We start from the raw sequence: 17,825 nt of genomic DNA, 5'->3' as shown, positions 1-17,825 counted from the left end.
GATGGATGCCTCTAACTCTCCACACTCTGATACTCAACAGACCAAAGGCTTTTGAGGCTTACTTTTGAGATGACAGTACACACACACACACACACACACACACACACACACACACACACACACACACACACACACACACACACACACACACACACACACACACACACACACACACACACACACACACTGGGATTGTCTTGCATCCCCTTTGGGGCAATAGATGTGATCTGTGGGTGTTGTATACATGTTCTTAAGGGATATTTGAGATGTTCTGATTTTAAAAACTTTGTGTGATATCAAGCATGAACTTGTGCGTTAATTCAAGCCATAACAAACTCCCCCCCCCAGCCCCCCCCCCAAAAAAAGAAAAAAAAAACCTACATATCTGCGATCGCAAAGGACAAGCCTCCCCCTGCGGGAAAGGCTTACCCTTGGCGATCACCCACGACTTATCCTTCCTTGGCCCACAATCCAATGATGGCCATATTTGTTCAGCCCACCATATGACCTTGACCTTCAACATTTAGCAATAGAGTGTAAATTAAGAAAATATGTCCCCATCTACAGTCTGTGCACAAAACGCAATATCATGAAAATCGGAGGAAAATTATTCAAGTTATGATCAAAAACGTGTTTTTTGTTAATTAGGTCACAATCCGAAAAATGTTGGTCAAGGACACGATTCACATATCAAGTGCACAACCTCAGTGCAGGTACAGTACAGAATTATGATGCAATAACATATTGGAAGGCCAGGCAGTCTTTGAGATTCCACATTGGCAAAATAGACTGATGACAAAAAAGAAACACATAATTTTTTTCAGACCGCCATTTGACCTTGACCTTTAACTCAGGAGGGGTATGACGTACATTAATCATAAATGTGGCTTGCTCTCGGCTATCCAGAGAGGACAATTTCATTCCGATCAGACAAACCTTAGTGGTGTTATGGTGAAAAAAATGTTTATAATTGGGTCATGACCTTAATTAGGTGAAGTAAAATAAAAAAAGTCAACCCCATGTACTTTTTATTCCCATAATTGATGCAAAATTGAATTCCGAAAGTCACAGCTGGATCCGAGATGCAGCTCGGAAATTGGCAGAAAAGAGGGAGAAAAACCTAAATGGTGGTTTTGTCCCCTTTGGGGTCAAAAAACTCGGTGGTACCATTAAAAATTGGGGACACTAATTGGAGAAACAAACTCTACAACAGCAATAAGCCTTCCTTATCCCATAGGGGGAGGCTTAACAACTTTCTTTTACTTATGCTGTGAAGGGCAGTGTCTTTTCTGTTACGTACCTCTTTTTCCTTCCCCATCCCCTTACTATGCCCATACATTTTCCCATTCCGACCTCAACTCCCTCTCTCCTCAACTCCTTCCTTATCGTCCTTATGTTTACACACACACACACTCACTCACTCACTCACTCACTCACTCACTCACTCACTCACTCACTCACTCACACACACACACACACGTTAGGGAGCACTGCATGAGTATCGAGAGCTCTGGGAGGGGAGGGTTCGTACATCGACTGTGACGGGCTGAATGACCTTTTCCAATATTCAGTTACCTGTGTAACTCCTTATCTTCAAAGAACAGGTGTTTAAACATACGTTGGGCGTTTAAGTCATTCTCGGAATGAGACTCTCCTTAATTCAACACGTCGTTTCTTATTTTTCAAAATATAAAGATAATATAGCTTGCTTATTGATTATAAATACTGTCCGAATACATTGAGAATTTAAATAATAGCACTGCCTTTTCTTGGACAATTGTGATTATCTCACTCTGAGAACTTTTTTTTGTTTGCACATCCAAGTCGATTTAAGTGCTCGATCATTGGAAGTATTTCATCGTGATGGGAAAAATGTCCTAAAGGTAATTGCCACTCCAAAAATGGTGTACACTTGTTTGATTCCTTCTTTAGTGACATTAACTTGATTGTATGCTCCTGAAAACTTCTCCAAATGATGATCATTGATTTATGTCGAAACCTGCAGAGCCCATTTTGATGGAGGGTTCCACCGAGGTGAGGATACTTCAAGATGGCTGGACCGTTGTATCCTTGGACAACCTTCGGTAAGATAAACTTTCATGTAAGCGTGCAAAACACCTTTTCCCCCCTGATTTCTGGATGCCTGAAAAACGAATTAAAGATCTTCATCCCGTCGCAGTAAATCCGCTTCCATTTAAAGTTTAATCACCGACTCGTCTATGTATTTTCTGGAAAATGGAAAGAATATGCAATGATGTGGAGAGATTGTGTTCTCGCGCTGTAATGAATTCACTTGTCCAAAAATATTTATGTTTGGATTAATCACCGTCTCTTAATATCTATGATATTGTTTCTTTATCCAATTTCATTCCGAAAATCCAAGGCGGATGTGAGATACAGCTTGGATATTATCAGAAAAGAGGGAGAAAACCTAAATGGTGGTTTAGTACTTATAGGTGTGTGAGACCTTAACTTTTAACCCGGAGGAGTATGATGTTAATTAATCGTAAATGCGCCTCGCTCTGGGCTATCTAGGGAGTGATATTTCCTTCTGATCAGCATGATCGTCAGTAAAGTTCAACATATCAGTGATTAAATGAATGACATTCATACACTCGGAACAACTCTACATATTGGCAATAATAAAATAAAAAAAATAATCCAGTGAGAACAAGAGGTGTGGTGTCTGATTTGGGATCACTAGAGGGACAGAGTCTGTTTCATGAATGAAAGGTAAACAGGATAAAACTAGAATGAACTAGAAATGCTTGCAAAGAATTGCTTTCAAAATTCTACAATCCGGATCCAGCTCCACTAAAATCTAATCAGAATGTTTGAACTACTACAAGGGCACTCGGTAGAGCGCATACCTCCGCCACGTCATACCTGATCCACGAGAACATATCGGACCCAATACATTTTTGAAATATCATGCTATACTATATCGTTTTTGGCCTTATCTCTCAATGGTGAGGAATCGCTTTACAAATGAAATAATTCTTGTATCAAGCTCCAGATTTGGATCTTCACCAAAATCTAATCAGTTCGTCCTTGTCGCACACCCAACTTGTCCACAAAATTTCATCTGGATCCGTCCACAACTTTTTGAGATATCCTGTACACAAACAAACAGACAGAAAGGGGTGAAAACATAACCTCCTTCACCTTCGGTGGTGGAGGTCACTATAATGGCACTCGGTAGACCATATATACCTCCACCAGGCTGAATAGTTTACATTTTGTATTCCACTGATAGGCCAGATCTGAATCCGGACCTTAACCAAAATCGAATTGGCTTGTTCTTGTCACCTACACAACTCGTCCACAATTTTTTGTCATAATTCGTCCGCAACTTTTTGAAACATCGTGCTATATCGATAGCGTTTTGGCCCATCTCTCTAAGGTGAAGAATCACTTAAAAAATAAATAAATTCTCGTATCCAGATTTTGATTCAGATCTTCACCAAAATCGGATCAATTTGTCCTTTTCACACTCCCAAACTGTCCATTAATTTTCATCCGAATCCGTCCACAACTTTTTTTTAGATATCGTGCTAAATATCGTTTAAGGCCCTCTTCAGATCCAACCTATCAGTGGGATAGATTTTGTTGAAGATTCGGATGCAGATCCGGCCTTATCAGTGGGAGACAAAACGTAAACTGTTAAGCCTGGTGGAGGTACGCCCTCCCGAGTGCTGTTCCAGTTTCCTGCTGCAATTTTCTTGCCCCTTTTCCCATTTATTTTCTTTTCTCGCATTCATTTTTAGCTCGCCTGTTCGAAGAACAGAGAGCTATAGCGATATCCCCGGCGTCAGCGTCAGCGTGAGCATGAAAATGTTAAAGTTTTAGGTGCAAGTTATTTCCTTTCTAATGTTTTTATCTACCACACTATTTTTTACTGATTACAACATACAAATACATATATTGCTTTAAAATTATTTGGATCAGACTTCACTGCAATGCTTTATAAAAAATATTATTACACTAGTCTTTTAACCAGAGTTGGTGTCAAAGCCACCCAATGCTCGCCTGTTTATACATTTATCGTTTTTAAAAGACTAGTCGAATAATTAATATTTTTTATAAAGCATTGCAGTGAAGTCTGATCCAAATAATTTTAAAGCAATATATGTATTTGTATATTGTAATCAGTAACAAGAGCGCAAGTGAGCACAATATACGCCCGAACAAGAAGCTATATACCGAATTGTGCTACTACATGGAAAACAGCATCCGAGTTGCCATGGCAACCACTTTAGATGACGAACGTATGTCGCGACACACCGTCTCCACAGTCTGTACCTATGTACCAGATATGAAACGTGAAAGTTGAAAACTTTGGGAGTTAGAGTGCGGACAGGAACGGATGGAAAACAGCATCCTGGTTGCCATGGCAACCACTTTAGATGACGAACGTATGTTGCGACACACCGTCTCCACAGTCTGTACCTGTGTACCAAATGTAAAACGTGAAAGTTGAAAACTTTGGGAGTTAGAGTGCGGACAGGAACGGACGGACGGACGGACAGACAGACAGACAGACAGACGGACGGACGGACGGACGACAGGTATCACATTATACGCCCCAATATATAAATATATATATATATATATATATATATATATATATATATATATATATATATATATATATATATATATATATATATCGGGCGTATAAAAAATAATGTGGTAGATAAAAACATTAGAAAGGAAAAAATAATTTGCACCAAAAACTTTAAGATTTTCATGCTCACGCTGACGCTCACGCCGGGGGTATCGCTATAGCTCTCTGTTCTTCGAACAGGCGAGCTAAAAACGATAAATGTATAAACAGGCGAGCATTGGGTGGCTTTGACACTGATGTGGATTTTTTAACCCACCTTGTTGTGATCGTTGTCCTCCTGAAGGATTCAAACTGGCCGATTGTGGAATCCTATTTGACTTCAGACAGAGTTTAACGTTTGTCCGATTTGATTATAAAACCCTACAAAAACCATATCGACACTGATAAAACTGATGTCCACACAAGTCCTTCCTTGTGAAACAATTTATTTCCTAATTATACACCATACACTTCTCACCCTTGTACAATGAACTTAAGAATCCCCATTTGTTGCAATATTATTTGGTTCTATTTCATTTATTCTTACTTGAGTTAACAGTTAGACCAACCCGATTCAATTCACTTCTACATTACATCAGAGAGTTTTATTCTAACTTGGTACTTGGTCAGTTCCAAGGAGTACAAGCCACTGAGAAACTATACTTCCTCACGTGCTTGTACTCCAAACTTTTAGATTTCAAAGCATTTTATACTTCCATGAGAGAGAGGTTGGGGGATATTCCCCCAGACTGTAGACGTGTCCTTTAGACAAAAAGCCACTTCGTACATTTTCTAAGCAAAGGTTCATTTATCAGCTCGGTCACTCTGCTCCAGAACAACACATTTCTTATCATTTAGGGCAAAAGTCTTTTGGCCAGAAATGACAGCCAATTCAATTTGCAGCATAAAAGTTACATTTCTGAAACTCCATTTGTTACAATTTAAAATACATTAATATAAATTTTTCCCCCACACTCCCCCATTTTTTTTTAAGGAAAATTTGAATAATTTTTCTTACACATGATTACCATGTCTCATTCCTGAAGGAGAAAAGATTTCCATTATTCAAGTTCAATCAACAATGGCAGCGAGTGCTCATATCAGAAAATGAGTGAGTTTCCATTTAATTTATGGCCTGTTCATCAGCATGTGTCACACATTGGAAACATGCTACCCGAAGTCAGAAGATAAACAGGTCAGGGTGTGGATAGAGCGGCACCCAACGGGAAACACAATCGAAGCACTCCTTGAGCTGAGGAGAAGGTAGATGTGGGCAAGTACAAGTTTGGGCCGGACACTGGGTTGAAGGAGCGCAGTGTGGAACTCCAGGCCTGTCGTACATTGAAGTGACCACAGCAAGTTCACGATGTATTTGCGGAGCGGCAATCGAAAGTGTGGCTGAGAACATTCCTCCATGCAGGCACCACACAATGCCGACGTTAAGACTTTGCTCAACCTTCTCCTCAGTGGGTTTTTTCTTTCTTTTCCCACATTACTCCATCTTATCTCCTCAGGAAGGGACATCATCATGTGTTGAATGCTCAATCACCCAAATCTGGGTTCTCCCATCGTCTGATCTTTGTGTGGAACTTCTTTCCAAACTTCATTTAGATGAAATCATACATTGCTTCAAAGACTGCTTTCAACACTCCGAAACAAACAAAACATCAATCAAACACCAATCAATACACATCATGGGCACATGTAGTTCTACAAGACTAACAAAGATTGTTATGGAAGCATTTAACTTGCATTATATGTCATATCAATATTTTAATCCCTTTCCTTGTTATTTCCCAAAACAGCATGCTAAAATATACAGAAATCCCAGTTGTACGTGTACTCAAAACATCCATCTCATTTGCTATTTCCATCGACATTTTAAATCTCTGACATTTTCCATCTATCCACTTCTCTCTCACCAAAACAGCAAACATGCTGCCATTTTTCCAACTCACATACACAAACCATCTTTCACTTCCTCCGACCTTCTCAATTACGAATCCATTTTCTTTTATCAAAACAAATAAATCATTTTAAACAGTTGTTCAAAAATTGTCAAATCACTTGTCAAATCTGTTATCAGGTGAATATCATTTAAATTGCAGCTCAAACACTCTGTCTACACATGTACCCCCCACAATCTTTATCCCAGTCTTGGAAAAGCATCTTAAACTTCAGACTAATAAACATCCAAACTCTCTTAAACAACTTTTGGTCAAAAACAATAAAATATTTCCTTTTAAAATCCATAAATGAAAAATTAAATCATGAATTTACCTTGACTGATTCGATCAAAGGGTTACACTGGGTTGTTTGCCATTGCCTTCCCAGCACAAGTTCAGGTAACCTCAACATTCTCAGACGAATAAAACAATATTTCAACGTCCATCCGAGGGAATCATCTATTATCTGTGAATTGCCCCACGTGCTAAACATCATCAAATCATTAAAATCATTCCAAATCACGTTTCTACATTTAAATCACATACAGTATATCCACATTCACAATTGTTATTTCACAATTTATTCAAAATCTCGATGGTTGTAAAATAAAACTTCAACACTTTTTCCGAAATGGACTTCACTTTAAACAGATTCAGTAGAGAGGGTGCGCCACAAACACCAAGGAACAAGGAACAGGAAGTTCTCTCCACATCCGGTGGGAAGAAAAAGGAAAAAACTCTGACAGGCAAAACCCACAGTTTGCATTACTCTGTCATGGCTTCAACACATACACTAAACAGCATTGCATCTCATAGGCTCGCGTGTGATCACGTGACAAATACCAATCACATTTCTATCTCATCCTCTTGAATCTGCATATAAATCGAATTTCACACCTAAAGCAAAGGCTCGAACAAAGACTCAGTGTAAAGATATATGCCACCCCCCACAGATCGAGTGGAGGGGGTCTCACACAGTGTAGTTTGTGACCTTCGCGTGGAAATACAACGCCAAGAATGTATAACATGCCATTTCAAACAGACCCACAGCTCAACTCAGCACGAGTTAAAATATCGTCAAATTCCCAACAGAACACGTTTCATTGCAGTGAATATTGGACTCGCACAAGTTTCATTTTTTACTCTCAGTAACACATGCATCTCAATGCAAATCACCAACCATGCTCCCAGCCGGTTAATCATCTCCTGCACTATACAAAACGTTTCGTGCAAATCATTGCATTTACAAATCCGTAAAACCTCCACACAATATAATATAACAACCTCACTGCCAACAAACTTCCAGTGAGTTCAATGAACAAAAAGTAACTCTTATAACTCTTACCAACAGGTAACTTATAATATTTATCTATTTTAACCCAATCTCGGCGTCTCAGCCATGTCCTCGGCCTCTCTCTCACAGCCGGTCCGTATCAATGCAAACATGTGGCATGTCGCTTCATCATGCCCATTTAATTACGCGTCTGGCTCTTTAACGAGCCTCTTCTTGTCATCTGACTCCTCTTCTTCTCTAGCACTTTTCTAAAACAACTACAGTACTTATCGTTTACTTTAAAACGGACTCCCTCCGCCGGATCCTCTTCTTTCTCTCAATAAAATTATCTGACAATGAACTTTTCTTTGTTCAAAATGCGTTACCTGCTGAGAGCGCTCTCCCTTACCTTCGCTCAAGCACTTGTCGTTCCTCCAGGCACTGCCTCCAGCAGATTAAGCACCTCCGGTCACGAGCACCGCACCAACGTCGGTTCGAATCCGAGTCACGGCACCAACTGATGTGGATTTTTTTAAACCCACCTTGTTGTGATCGTTGTCCTCCTGAAGGACTCTAACTGGCTGATTGTGGAATCCTATTTGACTTCAGACAGAGTTTAATGTTTGTCCGATTTGATTATAAAATCCTACAAAAAAACCCTATCGACACTGATAAAACTGATGTCCACACAAGTCCTTCCTTGTGAAACAATTTATTTCCTAATTATACACCATACACTTCTCACCCTTGTACAATGAACTTAAGAATCCCCATTTGATTGCAATATTATTTGGGTCTATTTCATTTATTCTTACTTTAGTTAACAGTTAGACCAACCCGATTCAATTCACTTCTACATTACATCAGAGAGTTTTATTCTAACTTGGTACTTGGTCAGTTCCAAGGAGTACAAGCCACTGAGAAACTATACTTCCTCACGTGCTTGCACTCCAAACTTTTAGATTTCAAAGCATTTTATACTTTCGTGAGAGAGAGGTTTGGGGATATTCACCCAGACTGTAGATGTGTCCTTTAGACGAAAAGCCACTTCTTACATTTCCAAGCAAAGGTTCATTTATCAGCTCGGTCACTCTGCTCCAGAACAACTCATTTCTTATCATTTAGGACAAAAGTCTTTTGGCCAGAAATGACAGCCAAATCAACTTGCAGCATAAAAGTTACATTTCTGAAACTCCATTTGTTGCAATTTAAAATACATTAATATAAATTTTTCCCCCACAACACCAACTCTCTGGTTATATCCCCAACCATCCATCATGTTGTCATCTGCTTCTTTTCCTTTCCTGTGCTCTGTCCCATTTAGCAACCTGCTTTACTTTTCCTTCTTTTTAATTGCATTCAATCTTTAATCCTCCTCCACAACCTTTTTCATTCTTTCTCTCGTCCTTGGATTTTTTTTTTCCAGATCAGCACAGAGTGAACATACGATCGCAATCAACAAAGATGGGGCAGAAATTCTCACAGCATTGCCCAAGGACTATCAGGTTCATGCTGATTAACTCTAGTCCGTGAAGTGTTTTGCCCAAACCACTGTTTTCCACAACCACAACCATCATTGAGACTATAATGATCATCATCTAATGAATTGGACAGACACTCTTTTCAAAGGGGTCACATTTACATTTTATTTTTGCTTTGTTGCCTTCTTTACCAGACAGACCATTTTTCTTCAGCAATTGCTCTTAACAACATATTCTAACTACAGGTTTTACTCGCTTAACTACCACTTGCTGGCAGTTATAACATCAAGAATTCGAGTTAGTATTTTGTGTTTTTTTTATTTCAACTCTATTCCATCAAGACATTGATTATTCCTCGTTTCTATTATGAGCTTTGCACCATCCTTGAAAGGTTCCTGTAGCATCTGAATTCATGACCGTGTCTCCACATACTCATTGGGAACTCAACAATGTTTTCTCAAAAAACTTGCTGGTGCTGCATGTTTGAGTTCGCTCTCTGCAGACCTTTATGATGATGTTAATACCTGTGTATAATATCATTAATGTTTAATCATAATGACGTGCACTTGCTTGTCCATCCACCTGGTGAGGGCAGCGATGGTGTTTGGCTGTCACAAACTGTGATGTGTTGATGAATTCCCTATTTTCCATGATGTCTCAAGAGGGCAAAGAACTTTCTACATTATGCAAATTACAAGGAAATTTTTGCACAGGAGGAGGCCATTCGGCCCATCATGCCTGCGCCACTTCAATACCAGATTTAATAAATCCGTCGATACCCCTTCCCTTTGTGCGCAGCCTTTTGGCTGCTACACTGGTACTCGTTTCACCGATCTCAGAAGGATGACAGGCTGAGTCAACCCCCTGGTGTTAATTCAGCGGTAACGGGGCTTTAAATCAGGACTCTAGGATCCCAAGCCACCACCCTAACCGCTAAGCCAAAACCAGGTTTCGGAGAGAGATAGAGCAGTACTCTATCCAGCTGCAGATGAAGGCCTTGTAGTTTGATCAGAGTTCAGCTGTGCCAAGGAAGGACTTTGTATGATGGAGGAGGCTGGCTTTGGAGACCAACTCTAAAATGTGGTTTGCGCAAGAAAGATCATTGTTGATAGTGAGACCCATGAGTTTGAATGACTGAATTTCCTCAAGAGGATTGTTGAGAAAGTAGATAGGTGCGTTTGCCAGACGGTCCTTTCGGAGAGAGATAGTGTGAGTGTGAGATTTGTCATGATTGAAAGACATAGTCCAAGTGGTTGACCAGCGTGGGATTTTGTCAAGGTCTGAAGAGAGGGAAGAGGCTGTAACTTTCCTGTCTGAAGGATGAGGGATGTCACTACAGAAGGTGGAGTCAACAGCAAATAGATAAAGATGATTTTCCAGATACAGAGATCATTGATGAAGAACACGAATATGACTATGTCCGAAATGCTGCCTTGGGGCACTCCAGCCTTGAGAGGGAGAGTTGATGAAAGGATTCCATTCAGTGTCACACGTTGGCTACGAGAATAGACAAAGTGAATAATCCACGTGTGGAGTTGGCCTTGGATTCCATAGGCAGAGAGTTTGAGGAGCAAGGCAGTATGCCAGAATGTGTCCATGGCACGAGATATGTCCAGAGATATAGTCCTAATCGCATCTGACATTGATGCTAATGAAATGGTTCAGCAGAGAGCATTTAGATTGATTCTATGCGAAGCGAGATCAAGCTACGAAGAGTGGCTAAAGTGGACAGGATTTTATAGATTAGGAAGAAGGCGATATCAAGGGAAACTGAAAGGGAGGTTTAATGGAATGAAAGAAATATGAGAGAGTTGATTCATAATGGTGTTTCAACGAGTCTCTGTGGTGTAATGGTTAGAGTGTCTGCTCGGAGTCTTGAAGGTCAGTGGGTCAAACCCTGGGTGAATCCATACCAAAGACTTCAAAAATGGTACGTGCTCCTTCCTTGCTTGATTTTCAGCATAAGAATGAGAGAGCATATACGATCTCAATAGGTTGGCATCATTGGGGAGGAGAAAATTCCTCCTGAGGAAATGCTCCATTGATTGAAAAGCAATGGCATTGATGCTGATACCCAGAGTACCACTGGAAGTGATGGCACTTCCCCCAAGCTCAGTGGCTCTGTTTATCTCACATAACAGCATTGTGTTATGTTGGGTATGTTTGTCTGTATGTCCATATGCATGTGTGTGTGGCAACTCCACTATGAGCCTTTGACTCAAAGAGTGGTGAGTGTCAGGAATTGTCTCCCTGGAACTGTAGGAGCAGAATAAACAACATAAAGAACTACATGGCCAAAAGTATGCGAACACCCCTTCTAATTAGTGGATTCAATATTTCAGCCACACCCGTTGCTGACAGGTGTATAAAATTAATCACACAACCATGCAACCTCCGTTGACAAACATTGGCAGTAGAATGGGCCATACTGAAGAGCTCAGTGACTTTCAACGTGGCACCGTCATAGGATGCCACCTTTTTAACAAGTCAGTTCGTCAAATTTCTGCCCCACTAGAGCTGCTGTAAGTGTAAGTGCTGTTATTGTGAAGTGGAAACGTCTAAGAGCAAAACAGCTCAGCCGCGAAGTGGTAGGCCACACAAGCTCACAGAACGGGACCGCCGAGTGCTGAAGCGCGGAGTGTGGAAAAATAGTCTGTCGTTGGTTGCAACACTCACTATCAAGTTACAAACTGACTCTGGAAGCAAGGTCAGCACAAGCACTGTTCATCGAGAGCTTCATGAAATGGCTTTCCATGGCCGAGCAGCTGCACACAGGCCTAAGATCACCATGTGCAATACCAAGCGTCGGCTGGAGTGGTGTAAAGCTCACGGCCATTGGACTCTGGAGCAGTGGAAACGTGTTCTCTGGAGTGATGAATTACGCTTCACCATCAGGCAATCCGACGGACAAATCTGCGTTTGGCGGATGCCACGAGAACGCTACCTGCCGAAATGCATAGTGCCAACTGTAAAGTTTGGTGGAGGAGGAATAATGGTCTGGGGCTCTTTTTCATGGTTCAGGATAGGCTCCTTAGTTCCAGTGAAGTTAAATCTTAACATGACAGCATACAATAACATTCTAGATGATTCTGTGCTTCCAACTTTGTGGCAACAGTTTAGGGAAAGCCCTTTCCTGTTTCAGCATGACAATGCCCACCGTGCACAAAGCGAGGTCCATACAGAAATGGTTTGTCAAGATCGGTGTGTAAGAACTTGACGGGCCTGCACAGAGCCCTGACCTCAACCCCACCAAACACCTTTGGGATGAATTGGAACACCAACTGCGAGCCAGACCTAATCGACCAACATCATTTCCTGACCTCATGAATACTCTTGTGGCTGAATGTAAACTAATCACTGCAACAATGTTCCAACATCTCGTGGAAAGCCTTCCCAGAAAAGTGGAGGCTGTTATAGCAGCAAAGGGGGGGGGGGAGGAATCCAACTCCATATTAATGCCCATTTTTGGGGGAATGAGATGGTGGATGAGCAGGTGTCCACATACGTTTGGCAATGTAGTGTAGGTTTAAACTGTAATTATATAGGTACATGGAAACATTGGGGCTTGAGAGGTAAATTGATCATGGGAGGACTGGAAGGTAGCTTGAGGTATGGATGGGCGATGCTGTGAATTGTGGTGATTGTCATGTCAGAGAGAGAGAGAGAGAGTGTGTCATCAGAAAGTGAATGTGTTGTCGCTGTTCAATGCTTTCCCTACAACCGTCTCCATCCCCCACTCACCTCTCCCACCCCCTGAATACCAGTATGGTGTGTGTGTCTGTGTGTGTGTGTGTGTGTGTTATGTGGCCATACATACTGTATGTTCTGTATATACATAGAAAAAAAATAACTCCCTGGGATGTTCTTGAATGTACCCCTACTGTTCTCATCCTGGACACAAGCTACATCCTCGTGAATATCTTTTAATAAGAGCATGTTTTTTCACTTCTCCTGTGTTGATATAGTACAGAAATGATGGGCCAAATGGCCCCTCCAGCATCAATGTTGAGTGTATATTCTTGCTTCACAAACCAACAACATTATAAACAAAAATGTAATCATGAGAAGCATGGATGAAACCACCAGGACGTTGATTAAAGTATGCAATCCATACGGGTTAACCTTTTGTCGAAGAAAAAGAGAGAAAAAAGAGCTCTTTTGCCCCAATGAAGGGTTTATGTCTGAAACTTGAGCGTCTTGCCAAGGCGGTTAGCATAGCTCAGTAAACCTACCACGGCGGTTAGTATAATTCAGTAAACCTACCATGGCGGTTAGTATAGCATAGCTCACAAATTTCCATAACACCCTCAAGTACCGCTTTTACCGGCTGTTTGTGTGAAGTTCCAACAGTTTCCATCTTTTCACAAACTTGTCAAAAGAAGATGTGTCATCATCAACCGCACTTGGAGTGGCTCTGCCTGCAAATAACACAAGACATCTCTCTCAAATTAGTGAGCTTAATCGTGTGTGTGTGTGTGTGTGTGTGTGTGTATGTTTTGTTGGTTAGTTTCAGAAGGTGGAATGGAATCATTCCAGGTGTCAAAGTATGCATCTCCATTTTGAAAATGGATCACGATTTATGGATCAAGCTGTGAAGGTTTCTCGTTTCCCCGGTCAGATTCATACACAAAAACAATAAACACAAATGGATGCAGCGATGGACAGGGAACAACCACTTTTCAAAGAAAGACGGAAGGGATGGTTTGACATGATGATGATACCGAGATGCCTCCATTTGAGACCACTGAACTTTGGAAATTCCACTGGATTTGACAATACTGTGAGATAGTCTAATATATAAAGCTCATTCCAACCACTGATTCATTGGCTTATTAGCTCACTCACTGGCTGACTGATATTAATGTTTGGCACCTTCTGGGCGATGACGTAGAAAGCTGAAATTCCACGTGCCGATGGACATCGAGGCTGATACACCGGGGAAAAAAAAAATCACAGAATCATCGGAAAGCATCTGTAAATTAAAATATAAATAAATAAATGAAAAAAAATCAAATGCAGGTGAGCGACCCGAGACAATGGGGGAAGCACGGTTCGTTATTGCTTACGATGTGTAAGCATACCCCATTAGTACAACATACAGCTTTGCTGACAAGATACTTAGATGCCCCCACTTGAGATGCCTCCATATGATCATTTTCTCTTCCCATCAAAGAGGGAAATCAAAAATAATAACTTCAATAAAATGGCAAAATAATCAAGAAACTTAACAATGCGAAAACTTTACAAGTTCTTCTAACTCAAATCGCTCACCTGTCAGGAATTCTCGCTCCACAATTTTAGCATTGAATGCAGGTTCTCTGTGTTCCCCGCTCAGGTTTTACAATAAACTCGACGGCATCTCATGGGTGCACAACTGGATGAAGTCCTCTTGGGGCATAAAAAGGATACATAGCAGGTGAAAACGAGTGTAGTCCTATTAAGGGAAGACTCATGGAGATGAGTTTGTGATGAAAGCAAAATTATTGGCTTAAGTAATTATTTACTTCACCATTTATGGAAGAACAGATCAAGGGAATTACCAGTTGCTGAAAAAATCCACCTAGTGGTAAGGAAAGATTTTTAGAGGAGTTCTCGTTGACAGTTGAGGAAGTTAAGAATCAGCTCGGAAAGCTTTTATCTGGTGAAAGCTAACACCAGATAACATGCACCGAAGAGTATGGAAGGAGGTGCCAGAGCAGATTAGTATGATGTTCCTGGATATCTTTTATGTCTCATTAGAGTCGGGACTGCTTCCTGAGGATTGGAGAGGAGTAAATGACACACTTATCAAAGAAAACAATAGATAATCGATCAGTTAGTTAGTTTAACTTCAATTGTTGGGGAAATGTTAGAGATATTAATTAGGAAACAGAAGGTCAACCAATTAAATAAATTTCAAACTAACGATGGGCAATCAGCACGGATTTACTAAAGGATGGTCATGTTTAACAAATGTATTTGAGTTTGAAAAGCAGCTCCCTGACACTGTGCCCCCTACTGCAGCTCCCTCTTCCACAGTATCATTTTAGGCCGCAGCTTCCTCCGTATTCTCCAATCCCACCTGGTCCTGGCCGTCTTGGTTAAACATAGCTGCTTAATTAAATTTTCACCAATGTTGCAGTGTCCAAAGTACCAGACCATCCCAGTTTCCCGGTTCAAATCCGGTGAATCGTGTTAAAATGACCGTGACTGTCGCCCATTTCAAAGACCTCCTGTTATATCCTCGCATCCAATGGTCACATTACCGAGCAGATGGAGGTTCTTGAGACGAGTGAATGCAGTGCTGATAGGCAATCATGTGGTCGATCTTATCAGGGCTGAGCGAACCTTAACCATGTTATGTGAACTTCTCTGGACCAATTTATCTCGAACAAGTTCCACGGGGCCATCATACAAAACCGGCAGAATGAACAGGATCCACCCAGAGACCAAGTTTGGTTTGTAAATTGTATTTGGAACAAGCAAAAGGGTCGGAAATATACAAGAATCGATGCACAGTGGATCCAAGTCTACTTAATATACCGCTTGCTAACCCCTATTAATACACGCCCAACGAACAATCCAGGTGACACATGGGTTTTCTTAGCGACATAACTTGGACTTGGTGCCCACAAATATCGATCAATTGAGATGAGGGTAACATGACACGACAGAAGAGGCACTCAGCATCTACACTGGGCAGGTCCCTAATGGACCATGCCAGCTTGTCCAAGGAGAAGGTCTAGCGATTGCCTGGCTATGCCACAGCTGGGGTCTGGCTGCAGCATCAGGCTGAGGTCTGGCTGGCTGAGGCCTACATCATAAAAACCACTGCTGTGGTCATCACTATCCTCTTGTAATAGGACCAGCTGGATGGCAAAAACAGTGCTAGTAGTACCTCAAAAGTAATTGGAATCAAAAAAATAACTATTGATCATGCCAAAAGAGTTGAAAAGAAAAGTTTTGAGAGGAAAAGAAGGGTTCAATTCTGGCTTTACTGGCAGAGGGATACAGTGAGCGTTATGTTGCTTCCATCCTTAAAATTTCAAATACGGCGGTTCATAAGAACAAGGTCAAGCAGCAGACATTGGGGACAACAAAGCTACAGACTGGAAGAGGGCGAAAACGACTTTCCACTGAGCGGGATGACCGCCAACTCATTTGAATGTTACTCAACAACCGTAGGATGACATCAAGTAACCTACCAAATGAATGGCAAACGGCAGCTGGGGTGAAGTGCACGGCGAGGACGGTTCGAAACAGACTCCTTGGGGCAGGGCTGAAGTCGTGCAAAGCTAGAAAAAAGCCCTTCATCAATGAGAAGCAAAGAAGAGCCAGGCTGAGGTTTGCAAAAGACCATAAGGATTGGACCATAGAGGACTGGAGTAAGGTCATCTTCTCTGATGAGTCCAATTTTCAGCTTTGCCCAACACCTGGTCGTCTAATGGTTCGACGGAGACCTGGAGAGGCCTACAAGCCACAGTGTCTCGCACCCACTGTGAAATTTGGTGGAGGATCGGTGATGATCTGGGGGTGCTTCAGCAAGGCTGGAATCGGGCAGATTTGTCTTTGTGAAGGACTCATAAATCAAGCCACGTACAAGGTTGTCCTGGAAGAACACTTGCTTCCTTCTGCTCTGACAATGTTCCCCAACTCTGAGGATTGGTTTTTCCAGCAGGACAATTCTACAGGCCACACAGCCAGGTCAATAAAGGTGTGGATGGAGAACCATCAGAGCAAGACCCTGTCATGGCCAGCCCAATCTCCAGACCTGAACCCCATTGAAAACCTCTGGAATGTGATCAAGAGGAAGATGGATGATCACAAGCCATCAAACAAAACTGAGCTGCTTGAATTTTTGCGCCAGGAGTGGCATAAAGTCACCCAACAGCAATGTGAAAGACTGGTGGAGAGCATGCCAAGACGCATGAAAGCTGTGATTGAAAATCAGGGTTATTCCACAAAATATTGATTTCGAACTCTTCCTCAGTTAAAACATTAGTATTGTGTTGTTTAAAAATGAATATGAACTTGTTTTGTTTGTATTATTTGAGGTCTGAAAACACTGAATCTTTGTTGTTATTTTGACCAGTTGTCATTTTCTGTAAATAAATGCTCTAAATGACAATAGTTTTATTTGGAATTTGGGAGAAATGTTGTCAGTAGTTTATAGAATAAAACGAAAATGTTCATTTTACTCAAACACATACCTATAAATTGTAAAACCAGAAAAACTGATAATTTTGCAGTGGTCTTAATTTTTCCAGAGCTGCATAGCACAAGTACCCGGCATTGCCCGGGGAAATGCAATACATACTCACTTGAGGTCTGAACACGGAGGTGTTATAATAAACTTGTGTAAAGCAAAATTTTTAATAACAGGCACATGTGTAAACACTATAATAATTAAATTTCTGTTGTTGACACCAAATCAGGAAACAAAACCTCAACATACGATCTTCACAATACATATTACTCGATCGCTCCCGAGAAAACAAAACGCAGGCAGTGTATGAGCATTCGATCCGATCAAGGCCTGA

The 17,825-nt window shown here is 41.2% G+C and overlaps 1 protein-coding gene across 5 annotated transcripts in view; it reads left to right on the top strand.

The window, feature by feature from the left end:
• Positions 1–10,058, top strand: part of METAP1D (methionyl aminopeptidase type 1D, mitochondrial) — a 52,227-nt gene extending 42,169 nt beyond the window's left edge. For all 5 annotated transcript variants that reach the window (XM_085869708.1, XM_085869706.1, XM_085869705.1 and 2 more), the window contains 2 exons: positions 2,006–2,084; positions 9,252–10,058. In XM_085869708.1, the coding sequence (XP_085725834.1) occupies positions 2,006–2,084; positions 9,252–9,345 (173 nt within the window). In that variant the 3' untranslated portion in view covers positions 9,346–10,058. The remainder of the gene's footprint in view (positions 1–2,005; positions 2,085–9,251) is intronic.
• The last annotated feature ends 7,767 nt before the right edge of the window (positions 10,059–17,825 follow it).

This window comes from Eptatretus burgeri, chromosome 2 (genome assembly GCF_056783735.1).
Source record: "Eptatretus burgeri isolate ZD-2024b chromosome 2, Ebu_testis_v1, whole genome shotgun sequence".
NCBI classification, from domain to species: domain Eukaryota; kingdom Metazoa; phylum Chordata; class Myxini; order Myxiniformes; family Myxinidae; genus Eptatretus; species Eptatretus burgeri.
Note: the sequence above shows the minus strand (reverse complement) of the source record. Positions and strands in the feature narration are given on the sequence as shown.